The 15,884-nt window shown below is 42.3% G+C and overlaps 2 protein-coding genes across 5 annotated transcripts in view; one reads left to right on the forward strand and one right to left on the reverse strand.

The window, feature by feature from the left end:
• Positions 1-123: 123 nt before the first annotated feature.
• Positions 124-15,395, reverse strand: TMEM220 (transmembrane protein 220). Its single transcript, XM_088468605.1, has 8 exons — positions 15,158-15,395; positions 13,384-13,693; positions 11,946-11,975; positions 10,065-10,125; positions 8,842-8,965; positions 3,318-3,377; positions 2,845-2,996; positions 124-1,188 (listed from the first exon to the last, which is right to left on the reverse strand). The coding sequence occupies exons 2-7, from the start codon at positions 13,528-13,530 to the stop codon at positions 2,864-2,866; spliced, it is 555 nt and encodes a 184-aa protein (XP_088324731.1). The 5' UTR covers positions 13,531-13,693; positions 15,158-15,395; the 3' UTR covers positions 124-1,188; positions 2,845-2,863.
• The window catches only part of LOC148542445 (manganese-dependent ADP-ribose/CDP-alcohol diphosphatase-like), a 15,914-nt gene continuing 15,272 nt past the window's right edge, over positions 15,243-15,884 (forward strand). Inside the window, exon 1 of one of the 4 annotated variants that reach the window (XM_088468600.1) lies at positions 15,243-15,332. In XM_088468600.1, the coding sequence (XP_088324726.1) occupies positions 15,251-15,332 (82 nt within the window). In that variant the 5' untranslated portion in view covers positions 15,243-15,250. The other 3 variants (XM_088468601.1, XM_088468604.1, XM_088468603.1) reach the window with 3 other exon arrangements.

Here is a 15,884-nt window from a genome sequence, read left to right on the forward strand (position 1 = left end):
AACGCCCGTTTTGACCTTTAAGCATGCCTGCGTTCGGATCTCCACTCCCCGTTTTCAAGCACCTTCCCCTGTTACCACCCACATACGCATTATTCTGTCACTCAAAAGAGCAGGCATTCGCTATTTAGCGAACAAACGATTTTCGGCCGCACTGACTGGTTCGCGCATGCGTATTACGATCCGTACGCATGTGCAGTTGGGCAAACATCGCTCGGAGCGAACGAGCGGCCGCTTACGAGCGGCTCTGAATCAGGCCCAAAGGCCCCTGGGAGCCCACATCACACCCATATTTTTTAATACTTATCCCTCCGAAGTCCCGTGTTGGCTGATACCTGGAAAATGGCCGCCGCATTTTGTGCATGCGCAGTAGGGAAGTTGCTGGGAAAATAGCAGCCACTCCATTTTCCTGGTGACCTGCGCATGTGCAGTAGACTCTGGGCAGACTAGTGCCCAGAGTTTACGGGGAGAGAGGAGGGGGCCCCGGACGGGGAAATGCACATGGGCCCCCTCTTCTCTTAATACACCTCTGGCGATCTCTGCGCACATGTAGTGCGGTTTATACACATGCGCGATAACAATCGGTCGATGTGCCTCCGTAATTGCACTTGCATACACTACTGAATCAGGTCCTGAATTCACACTATAAAAACAGACACATCTGCCACAGAATGTGCTTTGAGCATTTCAAAGAAGAATTTGCTCCATTAAAGATCCAAGCTGGTCAGTGTGAGTTGGAGAGATCTTAAATTGACAATACCAACATATCTGGGGTATGCAATCAGAAACCAGACACGGAAAATTCATAACAATAGTATGGATTACTAAACAGAGTACATTTGATTTTTTAAGATACTTAGCTCTAAAGAAGAGAAAGCCAATGTTCATATAAAATGAAAGCATATTTTTCTTTTAAAATTTTGGGCATAAACATTATCGGAAGAGCCGGGTTCTAGAACCCGATGCTTAGTAAATAAACCCACAAGAATCTTAAAAGGTGATTTGGTTTCCTGACTCAAAATCTAAAAAAAATAATAATAGAAAAATAGAATTTTATTACATATATTTATAAACGTTCTTCCAGACTCTTGGTTGATAACTCTAGAATCTTGGCTCCTCTGCCTCATTATACAGGTGGAATGTAAAGTCTTCTAAAATTTCGTAGTCATTACTCCATTTCTGTCTTTGTTCCTGGTAAAAATAAAGTATAAAGTATAATCATAATACAGATTTGATCACTTTGTAATATATGCCTCACCTCACAATGACATAAATGAAATCGGTCAGCACTCGGTTTTCCCTATATCATAAATAGTACCAGCTGCACAGCTTATTTAATTTGCAACTTGCATTAGTTCCCGTCACCCAACTAGGACTTGCGACTGTGTGTGGGTGGGTGTGATAATAAAATAAAAAAATGTCATCATTTGTTTATTTTTTTATTATTTATTTTTTATTTTCATTTTCAGCTCACGTATAGCCATCACCTGTGTAATAAGCAGACTTTATTGGTCTGATCTTTTCAGGTAGTTATGTAAACTGTTATTTATGTTTTGATGTATGTTTGTATATTTTTTGGTTTGTGTATCTTCAGCAGGTTGTTATGGCAACTTCTGGGCTGCGAGCTGTCTCCATTAGCCGCCGCGTCAGGGGTGATTACATGGGCGCTTGACACGCAGTGGACTTCTGGTGCGTGATACGCACAGAACTTCCGGCTGATATTGCTGCCCATGTTACGGTCTTGCCCCAGGCGCGACGAGCGGGAGGAGCACCATGCGTCCAGATTGGTGAGCTATTTAATGCTGTTGTTTGTATATTTTATTTTTCATTCTGTACTGTGCATCCTGAGGAAGGGATAGGAGGTCCCGAAACATTGATGGATTAAATTTCTGCTTTTGCATATTCTGTTTGAAGGTCTCTGAGTGCCGCCTCTGTGTGCTATATATATATATATATATATACATATATATATATATATATATACATACATACACACATACATACATACACACATATATATATGTATATATACATACATACATACATATACATATATAAAACACACACACACACACGTTTGGTTTGATTAGTATCTCAGATGTTCCACGACTATTGGTATAGCAATGTTCTGGGGTATTATGCTCGGTAGAGTGGTCAGTGGTGCAGTGTTTAAGGTGCTAAAGAAGTATCTCCATACAGCTTGTACAGGTTTAAACATGTAAGTGCTTTAATGTAACCATAAATTAACAGGAAATAATAAACAGCCTAGCCCCCTTTCTGGGCACTATCTCAATGCTTCAGCCCTATCTATAAATGGGCAGCTAGTCTGCAATCAACATCACACAAAGGGGTAAATTTACTAAAGTGAGAGTTTTTAGAAGTGGAGATATTGCCCATAGCAACAAATCAGATTCTAGCTATTAACTTCTAGAAAGTGCTAGATAAATAGAATCTGATAGGTTGCTATGGGTAACAACTCCACTTCCAAAAACTCTCACTTTAGTAAATATACCCCTATGTCTCAAAGTCCAGCCTGCTTCTTACAGGTATTGCCACTGGCCTTCTGGCTTTATGTATAATTTGTTACTCCTTTTATCTTTTCACAAGTTTCCATATGTGCCCCATTGCATTATGCTCAATACACCATAATGCCTTTATTTATAACCAGATACACAGACCTAAATTCTAACGTCTGATTGGTTACATAATGTCTAACAACAACTTTTCTTTCTCACTTGGTTGCATCACAGCCCAAGATGACCCCCGTTGATTGGAAAAGATGCAACCAACTATAACTCTGTTACATGCCACAAATTCAGTTTTAGTTCTCAGATTAATATAACACACCTCAGATGTTACTATGAGCTCAGATGACGGTTTTACAGTGTTGCGGCCATGATTTTCTCATTTCCTTGTTGATGTAGATATAAAGCCATGTTAAAAATGGGAAAATTGATATGGAAACAGCCACAAACAATCTAAATCCACCAACTGTTCCTCTGCAAGAAATAAGATGAATAGCATGAATGTGACAGTTCAGAACTCAAAATTGTCTGCACACTAGAACGTCTGAGAGCATGAACAGTAGATACATAGCACATGGTATCATGGATTATCATAATGGACACTGGGCATCATAGGGCAGCAATAGAGTCAGGACAGTAAATTGAATCATAAATCAGTAGGAAGTCAGCGAATATTAGAACATCATAATATGCAGTAATAGTACTGGTCAGTACTACATGTCATACATCATAGGTCTGTATTAACTGGTCAAAGGCATTCATATGACTTTTTTGATGTGGTAAATAAAAACTTACTTTTCAGAATTCCGACAAAGAAATATCCACAATGCAATGATCACTAATCCTGAGAGCTCCCTAGAAGAGAGACAACTCCAGTGAGCTTTAAAGCTACTAGGAATTCACAAATTCATCGGAATTGTAATAATTGAAATGGACATGAGAGAGGATGGGTCCTTAGATAAATGAGCACACTAATAGCTGAGGAGGACTTAAAATAAATGATAACACCAAAGAAGTGGTGGGATGGGATACATAGGAGAAGTATACACACTGTATACTGGATGTGGGATAAATGTACACAATGTTAGCAGGGAGAAGGGTTGGGATACGTGTACACACCACAGAGTGGGTGGGAGATGTGGGATAAATGTATACAATGGTGGCAGGGAGAAGGGTTGGGATAAGTGTACACACCATAGAGTGGGGTGGGAGGGAGATAAATGTACACAGGGCCGGTTCTAGACATTGCGGAGCTCAGAGCGAAAGTTCCCAGTGGCACCCCCCCCCAAAAAAAATAAAATAAATAAAAACATTAGATGGCATTCCTCTGTGTGCGCGCTTCCGGAAAGGGGGTGTGTCCTTGCAGAACACCCCCAATTCATCACACTGTGGGGCATGCCCAGCACTTACGAAGGTGCTGGGCTTCCCCCAAGCTCTCCCCTCGTGGCGAATAATTGCCATGTGCAGTAATGCTCCTTACACAGTAATGGCCTTTATAACACATTATGCCACATGCAGTAATGCCCTGTATAACACATTACGCCACACGCAGTAATGCCCTTTATAACACATTATGCCACATGCAGTAATGCCCTTTATAACACATTATGCCACATGCAGTAATGCCCTTTATAACACATTATGCCACACGCAGTAATGCCCTGTATAACACATTATACCATATGCAGTAATGCCCTGTATAATACATTATGCTACAGGCAGTAATGCCCTGTATAATACATTATGCCACAGGCAGTAATGCCCTGTATAATACATTATGCCACACACAGTAATGCCCTGTATAATACATTATGCCACACATAGTAAGGCCCTGTATAATACATTGGGCCACACACAGTAATTCCCTTTATAATACATTATCCTAAATTCAAGTTACGCCACAAAGTAGTCCCTTATTCATGTTATGACACACAGTGGTGCCCCTTTTACACAATGCCCAAATTAGTGCCCTTATACACAAGGCCCACAGTAGTAGTGACCCTAGTACAATGCCCATGGTAGTAGTGCGCCTTATACAATGCCCACAGCAGTGGTGCCCCTTACACAATGACCCAACAAGTGGTGCCCCCCATACAGTGCCCTCATTAGTAGTGCCCGCAGTGGTTATGCCCCCAGTGTTAAGGCCCCCAGTAGTAGTGCCCCCATTGGTAATGTCCCCTATAATAGTGCCATCATTGGTAATGCCCCCAATAGTAGTGCCCACAGTAGTAATGCCTCTATAATAGTGCCCACAGTTGTAATGCCCACATTAGTAATGCCCCCTATAGTAGTGCCCACAGTAGTAATGCCTCTATAATAGTGCCCCCAGTTGTAATGTCCACATTAGTAGTGCCTCCAGTAAGAATGCCCCCTATAGTAGTGCCCAAAGTAGTTATGCCCACAGTTGTAATGCCCCCATTAGTAGTGTCCACTGTAGTAATGACCCCTATAGTAGTGCCCAAAGTAGTTATGCCCACAGTTGTAATGCCCCCATTAGTAGTGTCCACTGTAGTAATGACCCCTATAGTAGTGCCTCCAGTAGTAATGCCCCCATTAGTAGTATCCACTGTAGTAATGCCCCCTATTGTAGTGCCTCCAGTAGTAATGACCCTATATAAATACCCCCATTGGTAGTGTCCACTGTAGTAATGCCCCCTATTGTAGTGCCTCCAGTAGTAATGCCCCCTATATTAATGCCCCCCTATAGCCATGCCCCCAGACTGGGGGCCCCAGTAGTAACGCCCCCTATAGAAATCCCCCCTATAGCCATGTCCCCAGTGCTGGTGCTTCTGGAAAAAAAAACAATTAAAAAACAAACACAATACTTACCTTAAGCCCCGCTCCTCCGTCCGGTCTGACCGCGACTCCACCACGGATCTATGGGAGGGACGTCATGACGTCACGACGTCCCTCCCATAGTGCTCTCTGCCGGAAGCCGGAGCTCAGGAGTGAGCTCCGTCTTTCAGCTGCTGCTGAAGTGAGGGAGCCGGGTGCCCGCTGATAACAAATATCAGCGGGCGCCCGGCAAATGAAGCCTCCCTGCGGCGAATAGCAGGGGGGGACCGGCAAGTTTTTTTTTTCTGGGATTTTTTTTCTCTTCCTCCTGGGGACTCAGTGGCGCCCTCTAGGGGCCGGCGCTCCGGGCGACGGCCCTGTTAGCCCGCCCCTAGAACCGCCACTGGACATTCAATGGTGGCAGGGAGAAGGGTTGGGATAAGTGTACACACCACAGAGTGGGTGGGATGGAGATGTGGGATACATGTATAAAATGGTGGCAGGGAGAAGGGTTGGGATAAGTGTACACATCTTACAGTGGGTGGGAGGGAGATGTGGGATTATAAATGTATACAATATTAGCATGGAGAAGGGTTGGGATAAGTGTACACACCATAAAGTAGGGTGGGATGGAGATGTGGGATAAATGTACACAATGGAAGCAGGGAGAAGGGTTGGGATAAGTGTACACACCATAGAGTAGGGTGGGATGGAGATGTGGGATAAATGTACACAATGGAAGCAGGGAGAAGGGTTGGGATAAGTGTACACACCATAGAGTAGGGTGGGATGGAGATGTGGGATAAATGTACACAATGGAAGCAGGGAGAAGGGTTGGGATAAGTGTACATACCACAGAGTAGGGTGGGATGGAGATGTGGGATAAATGGATACAATGTTGGTGAGAAGAACGACTCGGATAAGTGTAGATCGGAGTGGGATGGAAATGTGGTATAGATCGATGTACGCAATGTTGGCGAGAAGAAGAATTGGGATAAGTGTACACGCCATAGAGTGGGATAAGTAGGAGACGTGAGATAAATATACAAACATTAGAGGAATAAATAAACACAATAAAGGATACCGGTAATATATTTTCCATCATTAAAGAAAGTAAGTAAGCGCCCCAGAGTCGGACTAGGATTTCTTCAGCCTTCAGCGACAGGTGGAGGGTTGGGCATCCCCGACTTTAAACTTGCTGATATATTATTCAATATGCACTTTAGAAAAGACTTAGGGCCTGATTCAGCTTTGGAAATAGAGTGAGATTTAGCACTTAACTGATCATCTTGGTGAAACCATGCTGCACTGCAGGTGGAGCAGATTTAAAATGTGCAGAAGATTTAGATTTGGGAGGGAGGTGTCCAAACTGACATCTAAAGTGCAGTGTAATAATAAAGCTGTGCAGTATTTGTGGGCTACATACAAAAGCAGCCAGTATTTAAATACATGCAAAAAAAATGTAAGTATTTACACCCCTTGTATTGCAACATGGTTTGTCCAGGTACACAGTTAATTGATAATTCTCACTTTATTCCCAAAGCTGAATCAGGCCCTTAGATCTATGAGGATTTGGTCTTAAAATAGAAGCAGAGAATTTTGTTCTGTTTCATCCCTCCTCTGAATCCCTCAGTCTAAACGTTCAACACCAGCTCTAATCCAACCCTCTGTATCCGACACATGCAGAGTCAGAGGACAGCCCCGCTACTAAAGATCCCCATGAAATGGCCTGGGAGAGACAGTAGATAAGAATTGGGAGGAAATAAAACAAAACACTGACTATTTGTGTGAAGATAAAAGCACATGCTTACAACAACTCTTATATCGCTGGTATCTGGTTCCCACCCAGACTGCACAAATTCTCTTTGAGTGTCTCAGACACATGTTGGAGAGGCTGTACAGCAGCTGGCTCTATCAGCCATATTTGGTAGTACTGCCATAAACTTGTGCTATTTTGGCAGAGTATTAAGCAATTATAAGCCACACCCTTCAAGTTTACTTCTCCTCCCGTTAGGTGTAGTCTGATATTTGGTGGCAGAAGGGATACGGTCTGACACATTGGGGGCGATTCAGATGTTTCTCGTGCCCCCTGCTGGTTGTCTATACGAATAGGCACCCGATGGAGCTATTCAACTGTTTCTCCGTTTGGGCGCCCATTAGTACTTACCACGGCTACAAGCACCGGTTTAGCCGTGCAAATCAACTAAACCCATCTAAAGAAGAGGTTAGGGCACAAAACCACCATCAGGGCGCCCCAAAAAAACGGACTATGGACACATTTCTTCTCGCACATCAGGAGGCTGCGAGTAGAAATGCGTCCCCCCCCCGAAAAGCTTTAGGCGTCCGAACGAAGCAACAATTAAATTGCTCTGTCAGGTGTCTATTCATATAGATGCCCAGTGGCCAAATTGTTTCTACAGCTACATGCCAAATTGCTGCTACAGGCTTCTCCCATTCCATGCAAGCAGTGCTGAATGGAATCGGGCACACTTATCAGATGGAATTTATGACGAGTATCCTTCACAACTCTTCAAAATTAATAAGGTTTGGGAACCTTGGGCCTCCCACTTGGACATTTGCTCACCATTTTCTATGTAAGTCATTTCTATTTGTGGATCAGTCCTCCTGGCATTCAGACCCAAATTCCTCTAATCTCACTTCACCTTTCTATTTCCTTCCTTAGTGAATGGCCATACTATGTCTAAAGGTGCGTACACACTAGACAATTTTTTTAATGATTTGCCTGATTCCGATGAATCGAAAAAACAAATCGTTAAGTATGTACGTACTAGGTCGTGCGGTGCACACTCCAGTGGGGTTGTCAACCACAACATCAGGTCGACCCTACATGCAGGCCAACCTGACGACGCAGCTGACGACCACATGCTGCGGGATGCGTCAGGGGCCGATATATCGGGTGGTCAGGCACTGGATTATCTAGTGTGTATGGGCCGCCCGGTATGACGTTCCATCAGTCGGGGGGGGGGTCGCAGGTCACATTGCTGCATACACACGTCGTTTACTGTATGCACCTTCACCTCTCCTCTAACCACGCTCTACCTTTTTCTCCCACACTTTTATTTAATACACTCTGTAACGTTAAATGCAAGCTTAGGGGTATATTTATTGAAGTGAGAGTTTTTAGAAATGGAGATGTTGCCCATAGCAACCAATCAGATTCTACTTCACATTTAACTAGAACCTTCTAGAAGATAATAGCTAGAATCTGATTATTTGCTATGGGCAACATCTCCACTTCTAAAAACTCTCACTTTAGTAAATATACCCCTTACTCTCTATACTGAGCAGTGAAATCATCAAGTTAAAGTGTTATTTTTTTTCTCTTTGCTCTCATTCCTCATCTATGTTGTCACTATTATTACATCAAGTTATACTGTATGAAATTGTCTTCAAAATAATAAACTAATTTATTTCAAAGAACTGCAGTGAGTGCACCACCTGTGTTAGCCTATGCCTACATCACTAAAACCTGTGGCTGTGACACACATTATAGAACATTAAATAATATATTTATTGCACTCACCTGCCTTCTTCTTCATGCAAAAAGTTATTTTTGCTGTAGATAAACAGTGAACTGAACAGATAAGAAGCTCCAATCAAACAGACCATAGAGTGGAGATCTGACAATGTTTTCCAAATGATGTGACCTTGGTGGACAATTAAAGCAGTTATTTTAGATTACATTTTTCAAATTCCCTAACAATGAGGAAAATCAACATGAAACATTCTAATACATTATGATAAGCAGTGGACATCTTATAAAATAGCACTTGTAATTTATAATGTGTGTAACGGCCGAGGTGCGGTGCAAAATCCTGTACAACACAATTTGTACAGGTGCACTTATGTTTCCACCTAGTGTTGCAGTAGGCAAATCGCAGCACATATTATTGCAAAGCAGTTATTTCACTTTGCAGAGCAAGATTCTTCAAATGAGATAAACGGGTGTAGAAGGTGCAGTTTTAGGGCAATGCCTTGGTATGCATACAGAAGAATATACATTTCCACTCGGCAAAAGCAGTTGAATTTTGCATCAGCTAAAAGAAAGTTTATTAAACACAAGTTTGCTGCATGTAATGAGACAGCCTCAAGGTCCTTCTCTGCCACAATTAATTTAAGCCATAAAGGATCCTAAACTGAGCAATATCATAGAAAAACTGAAATGTTTTGTTTCATGGAAGGAGTGGTAATAAAGTGCTAGTGTGATATGTACACTTTTGCACAGTGCGTTCCTTCAGACCCCTTCTCTCTCTGCACACATAGGCATCCTTGTCACATGTGTAGGTATCACCAGAGTGGAAAATAAGCATGCACTTTAAGTATGTTGTGTGGACCAAGCCGATCTGCAGTGCACATTTAGGGGCTGATTCTGAGTCACATGCTGCTGCGCCCGCTTTTGTTGTAGTCACGTCTGTGACTATATCCTAATCCCAGTATCAGCCCTTCCCCTGGTGTACAAACATCCGAATGTGCATGGACTAAGACGCCCACTTTGAGTGTCTTCAGACGATGTAAAACCCCTTGGTGCATCTGCAGATGCAACCATCCGTCGCATCTTGCTAGGTGCAGATTCCATGTCAGAGTATGGAGTCTGGACATATGGGCCCTTTTCATGTGTCTGAGTATTCACTGCCCAGGAACGCCCAGCACATTTCCAATACATTTCTTGTACAGTGCATCTGAATCCCAACTGCGCTGTAGGAGAATCAGGTCCTTAGTGTGACCAGTAAATGAGGATTACCTTACCTGTTATGTCTGGTTTTATACTAAGCAGAAGAATTAGGATGGCTGGAACCAAATAGATCACCTACGCAAAGGAAGAGAATATCATTAATTGCAGTGCTTTACACCTGGAACAAACAAGAACCAAACTGATAATTGACAGTCAGTGGTAAAAGTGCCCTCCTTCTAAGATTCTAGTCTATAGGATGTGTTTAATACCATTTTGTAGGTAGCATAAATATGCTGTATACTTAGATATATTAGTATAACTTGTGCTAGACTGATGGAAGTTACAAAACTTTTGATTTATTCAAAGGATAATCTAAAAAAGCTGTTACCTCTGTGACATATATAGTACATGAGGCCAAAGCTGTAATCCAGGTGCAGTGAAGTGACTGGTGTCTCCAATGTCCAGAAATAAGACCCAGATTTAGCAACGTGTGATATTCATGTTATCACTCATTATTAATCTTAAATGGTGCTCCAACCAATCAGCTCCTGTCATGTGTTTGAAAAATGACAGTTAGGAGCCGATTGGTTGGAGCACCATTTAAGATTAGTAACGAGTGATAACAAGAATATCACTCACTGATAAATATGGGCCAAATTCAGCCAATTTAAGACATGTGAAAGAGAAGATTACCCTGTCAGATAAAAGAAAGCATGAAGCCTAAGTTACTACCTGAAAGTTCTTGTTAATACTAAGCCTCCCAAACCAGGCCCTATAATTCAAACTCTTCTTTGAGCTGCTAGTTAATTTGAATTATTTACCAAAAAGTTTACACGAAAGACAGTAGGGTGGTAGAGGAGGTTAACTCCCAGACATCATATGTGATTCCTTAAGATATAGGGGGAGATGTATCAAACCTTGGAGAGAGTTAAAGTGGAGAAGTTGTGCAAAGCCCCCAGTCAGCAGTCTTTGAAATGACAGTAGGACGCTGATTGATTGTTTTGGGCAACTACTCCCCTTTATCTCTCTCCAAGGCTTGATACATCTCCCCTAAAGTATGAGGGTGGTTCAATAAGTAAGGTAGCTAGACCACTCACGTGTGTAACGTTCTCTCTTTCATTCTAATTTCCCGCCATGCCAGAATAGGTAGTCCACTGCTTTCCCTCACCACCATTGTACTGCGCCTCATATCAGTCATACTGTCCACATGTGAAATCCTGACATTCTCAGAATGTCGACACTAAGGTTAGGCTGCGGACGTTAGGGTTAGGCACTAGGGTAAGGTACTAGGGCAGAGGGATAGGTATTAGAGTTAGGGATAGGAGGAGAATAGTCACCGAAACGCAGCTCATCACATCTCTACCAGAACTGCTGCTCATGTGACCACCGGGATCTGGAAGGCGCAGCTGGAGCCGTCTGGACAAGAGACCACTAGGGAACGTTTGTCAGCATTCTACAAATGTTGACATTCAGCAGGGTCCATATGATAAATGTCAACATGGTGATTGTGGATATGCTAATCATGTCTATATTATGAAGGTTGACATAAACATCGACCTAGTAAACCATACCCAAATTGAAGATAAACCACACAGTACAATGTACGAGATGATCTGGGCAACAAGGAAAGACCACCAAGGATGGTGCAGATCTGATTCATTCCATCTCCAATATCGGTGCAAGTGCAGATGGGTCCAGCCTTCCCCTTACCCACCACACATGTACCCACATTGCCAGGATGTACAGAAAGCTGGGAGAAGCTCATTTAAAGCATTATCCTGACACATTTCTTAAAATGTAAATTGAAGAAAGATTCTTGTCATCTTATGTAACACCTATATGGATTTAGATAATGACCACCCCTGATTTAGATCCACCAAAATTGCATTAAAATGTATTTTATTTTGGGCTTAAAAATAAAACATAAACTGATGGTTCTCTGCAGATCTACTTACTATCCATATTTCCGCATCTGGGTCGTTAATCTGTAAATGAAAATAAAGAAGTCATATAGTCTGATGTTTGTACATCGAACAGTGCACAGATGAGTTTTATGTACATCTATATGGGTGTAGATCAGGGGCATATTAACTGAGGAATAGGCCCGGGGCCCCCTCCACTCTACCCGGCAGCTGGCAGTGCACTGAGTGCAGCATCAAACTCTGGGCACTAGTAGACTCTAGCGCTGTGCCAGAGTCTACTGTGTATGCGCAGGTCACCAGGGAAATGGCGCAGGAGCCATTTTCCCTACTGTCTATGCGCAAAACGCCGGAAAATGGCTTCCCCACCATTGTGCAGGTGATTTGTACAGCGAGGCGGGACTCCAGAGAGGTATAGCGTGGGCCCCCTTGGACCGTGTGCACAGTATACCCTGCACCCATTATAAATACGCCCCTGGTGTACATTATATTACTTAGGTGCCATTGGCAAAATAACAAATGGAAACGTCAATATTTAGAAAGGAACCTGATAACTATGATATGTATGTTTGTAGCATTCTAAATTAGCATTACAAAAAAGGTAAGAAAAATGTGTTAAATTATAAAAAATGGGATATAATACCATACAGCAGTGGTTCCCAAGCTGAGTACCGTGGGGCACAGGGGTTCTATAGGTTGGTGGTCCAAGTCAAATTATTTATGGTCAATGCGATAGGTAAAAGCAGTGATGATGGCTGTCAATCAAAAATATGTGGCCCAACAGCAGTGCAACCCTGTCCACCGCCACGTAACTAACCTAAGCATGACAGGTAAGCACAATGTACTTCATGTACAGTAATCATTTTTGCTGAATTTCTCATGAGGAACTTTTGGCCTATTGCAACCATGAAAATAATGCTGATACTCTAGAACACAGTGATACATTTGGGAACCACTGCCCAACAACAATAAACATCAAATGGACAGGGCTAGCTAGATTTCCCTGGGCCTCCGACTGGCAGGAGGCCTCAAACCTTCCCGACTTTATGTGTTTGTGTTCCAACAATTTTGTTATATATATTTATCCATTTGCAATTTCCAAGAAATAAACGTTCAAACGTAGTGTAATATGGCACTTATTTGTCACAGTAAGTGTACCTACACGCACACCCTTCATCTTGTGCAACGATTAAAGGCAACAAGTTTATTTACTTCTTGTTTGTGAGGGTATTTTATGTGCATTTACTTGAAGCATCAGATGGATATCCTTCGTAATAAAGTTGTAAATGTTCACATTATTATTCTGTCATGGATTAGCTGAGTTGGACAGAGACCACAAAGGGAGGGGGAAAGTAATAAAAAATCTAGAGCAAAATGTTGCATTTCTAATGGCGCACAAAATAACGCACAGGTTATGTGTTTTGCTGTTTGACTCCTCACCCAATTCCCGGCAACCACTGCACAGAAAACTTACTTGCACATAAGCTGCCAGACCAAAAAACAGAGACATAAAAAAATTGCAGAACCTCCATAGTCTTTGCCGATATTCAGCACATAGGAAAGAGTGGTGCTTTAAGCTGTATCTTGAGTCACAGCTCAGCTTCCCATCTGCTCTCTCCATATCATCACAGATCCTGCAGCTAGGTAATCAGTGGGAAGACACAGACAGCACTGCTGCAGCTACATGCAGGTCGTGTGTCCCTGTTTCTTGCAACCATTGATTTCCTGTTCTGGTAGGAAAACTCCCCCAAGAGTCACAGGCACTTCCCACTATCCACTGACATCTGTCAAAAATTTAAAGACACAGAAATGTTTTTTTTTTTTTTTTTATGCAGCACATTGGCACAGCATGAGTGAAAGGATTCATATTTAAAGTGACATTATTATTAAATGTAATGTAAAGAGGGCGTGGATTGGCGCAGCATGGAGTAGCACGCTAGGTGCCTGCTCTCCTGTCCTAATCAGGCAACGTATCCTGTTAAAGTGACGATGCTGAAGTTAGCTTCTTATTCGAGCTCCAGCTTCTTATTCATTTTCCAGCTTCTTTATCAGAACATGTTATATTAAAACAGTTTTATCAAATAGAATCAATAAGCTTACATTGAATAAACAAAATATGGTATCTATTCCAAAAAATTCAATTGTAAATTGCTTGGCCCACAAAGCTTTTGGGCATGAAATAGGGTGGTAAAGTGGGCACAGGGACCATTTTGTCTATATTTGAATAAGTAATTGTGCAAGGGTTAACTAGCCTAGGGCACCAAATGTGACACTTGGAACTCACACAGGGGGGTCACTTACATATAACCCACTTGCAATTGGCCTTGCCCAACAAGGTTTTGGGCATGAAATAGGCCATTAAAGTGGCCATAGGCACCAATTAATACATTTGAATAAAATCTGGTGCCCATGCCCACTTTACCACCCTATTTCATGCCCAAAACCTTGTTAGGCAAGGCCATTTGTGTTTTGGTTATATGTCATTTAACCCTCTCTGTGGACTCCAAGTGTCACATTTGTTGCCCAAGGCTATTTAACCCTTGCCCAACTACAGCTACTTATTCAGATATAGATAATTTGGTCTCTGTGCCCAATTTACCACCCTATTTCATGCCTAAAACCTTGTAGGGCAAGGCCAATTGTATGTGGGTCTTATGTAAGTGACCCTCCTGTGTGGATTCCAAGTGTCACATTTGTTGCCCAAGGCTAGTTAACCCTTGCACAACTACAGCTACTTATTCAAATGTAAAATTAGTGATTGTGCCCACTTTACCACCCTATTTCATGCCTAAAACCTTTTTCAGCAAGGCCAATTGCATGAAGGTTAGTTGTAAGTGACCCCCCTGTGTGGATTCCAAGTGTCAAATTTGTTGCCCAAGGCTAGTTAACCCTTGCACAACTACAGCTACTTATTCAAATATAGAAAATCTGGTCCTTGTGCCCACTTTACCACCCTATTTCATGCCCAAAAGCTTTGTGGGCCAAGCAAAGTACAATTGTAATTTGTGGAATAGATACCATATTTTGTTTATTCAATGTAAGCTTATTGATTCTATTTAATAAAACTGTTTTAATATAACATGTTCGGAATAAAAAGCTGGAAAGTGAATAAGAAGCTGGAAAATGAATAAGAAGTGAATAAGAAGCTGGCCGAATAACAAGCTAACTTCAGCCTCGTAACCTTAACGTACAATAACTAAGACTGTCCTTGTGTGAGAGGAATACAGATCCAACTCTGAGATATTTACAAGCTAAAGTAGCTATCTCCTACAGACGCTATGCAGCACAGCCAGAGTCCTCCTCTCCCTTCCTGGCAGTGGCTGCTGCTGTCTGCTCTGCTCATGTGGTGGGGGCCGGGGGAGAGGCCTGTGCGTCCCAGTCATGTAATGGGAGGTCTGAGGCCGGACGCTCCTATGAGAGGAGGTATTAGTCACTGTGACACTGTCTCTCCCGGCCTATAGCATTAGCAGTACGTGTGTGTGTGCTGCCCAGCAATGGTGACTGTGTGACAGCCAGGACGTCAGTCACACTGCAGCATGCCGGGTAAGAGAGACCCTTGCCTTGCCGGCTGCAGTGCACCCTTTTATGGATGTGTTTAGGGGTGGTTTAACACCCTCAGCGCTGAAAAGCTTCTCTGTGGTAGGGACTGATAGCTTCGTGTTCCATTTTCAGGTCTCTTTCCTTGTCTATATATCATGTTTACGTATATATTGTATACTATTGTATCCTTTACTGACACTCACAAATAGATTAAAGGTTGTGTTCTAATCAAAGGGAGCTGAGCACATAAATAGAATGTATTTAAAACTGCTCTCTATATTTCACAATCCAGGTACATATGGTGTTTGAATTTTGCATTTTACTTGTGTTTTATTATGCATTTAAAACACATGCAGACAGTTACAATGCAAAAATTCACAAGATTTCTACTTGTGTTGCATTGCAGGGAGCGCTGCTTGTTCCTATAATGTGCAT

The sequence above is a fragment of the Taudactylus pleione genome, unplaced genomic scaffold, assembly GCF_031769625.1.
Source record: "Taudactylus pleione unplaced genomic scaffold, aTauple2 ptg000012l, whole genome shotgun sequence".
NCBI lineage: Eukaryota > Metazoa > Chordata > Amphibia > Anura > Myobatrachidae > Taudactylus > Taudactylus pleione.

Coding starts and splice junctions, on each gene's coding strand:
- TMEM220 (XM_088468605.1), bottom strand. CDS start 13,530: ATGGAGAGAGCAGATGGGAAGCTGAGCTGTGACTCAAGATACAGCTTA. Junction 11,976..13,383: donor GTCTGGCAGCTTATGTGCAA/GTAAGTTTTCTG, acceptor TTTCATTTACAG/ATTAACGACCCAGATGCGGA. Junction 10,126..11,945: donor CAGATGCGGAAATATGGATA/GTAAGTAGATCT, acceptor TCCTTTGCGTAG/GTGATCTATTTGGTTCCAGC.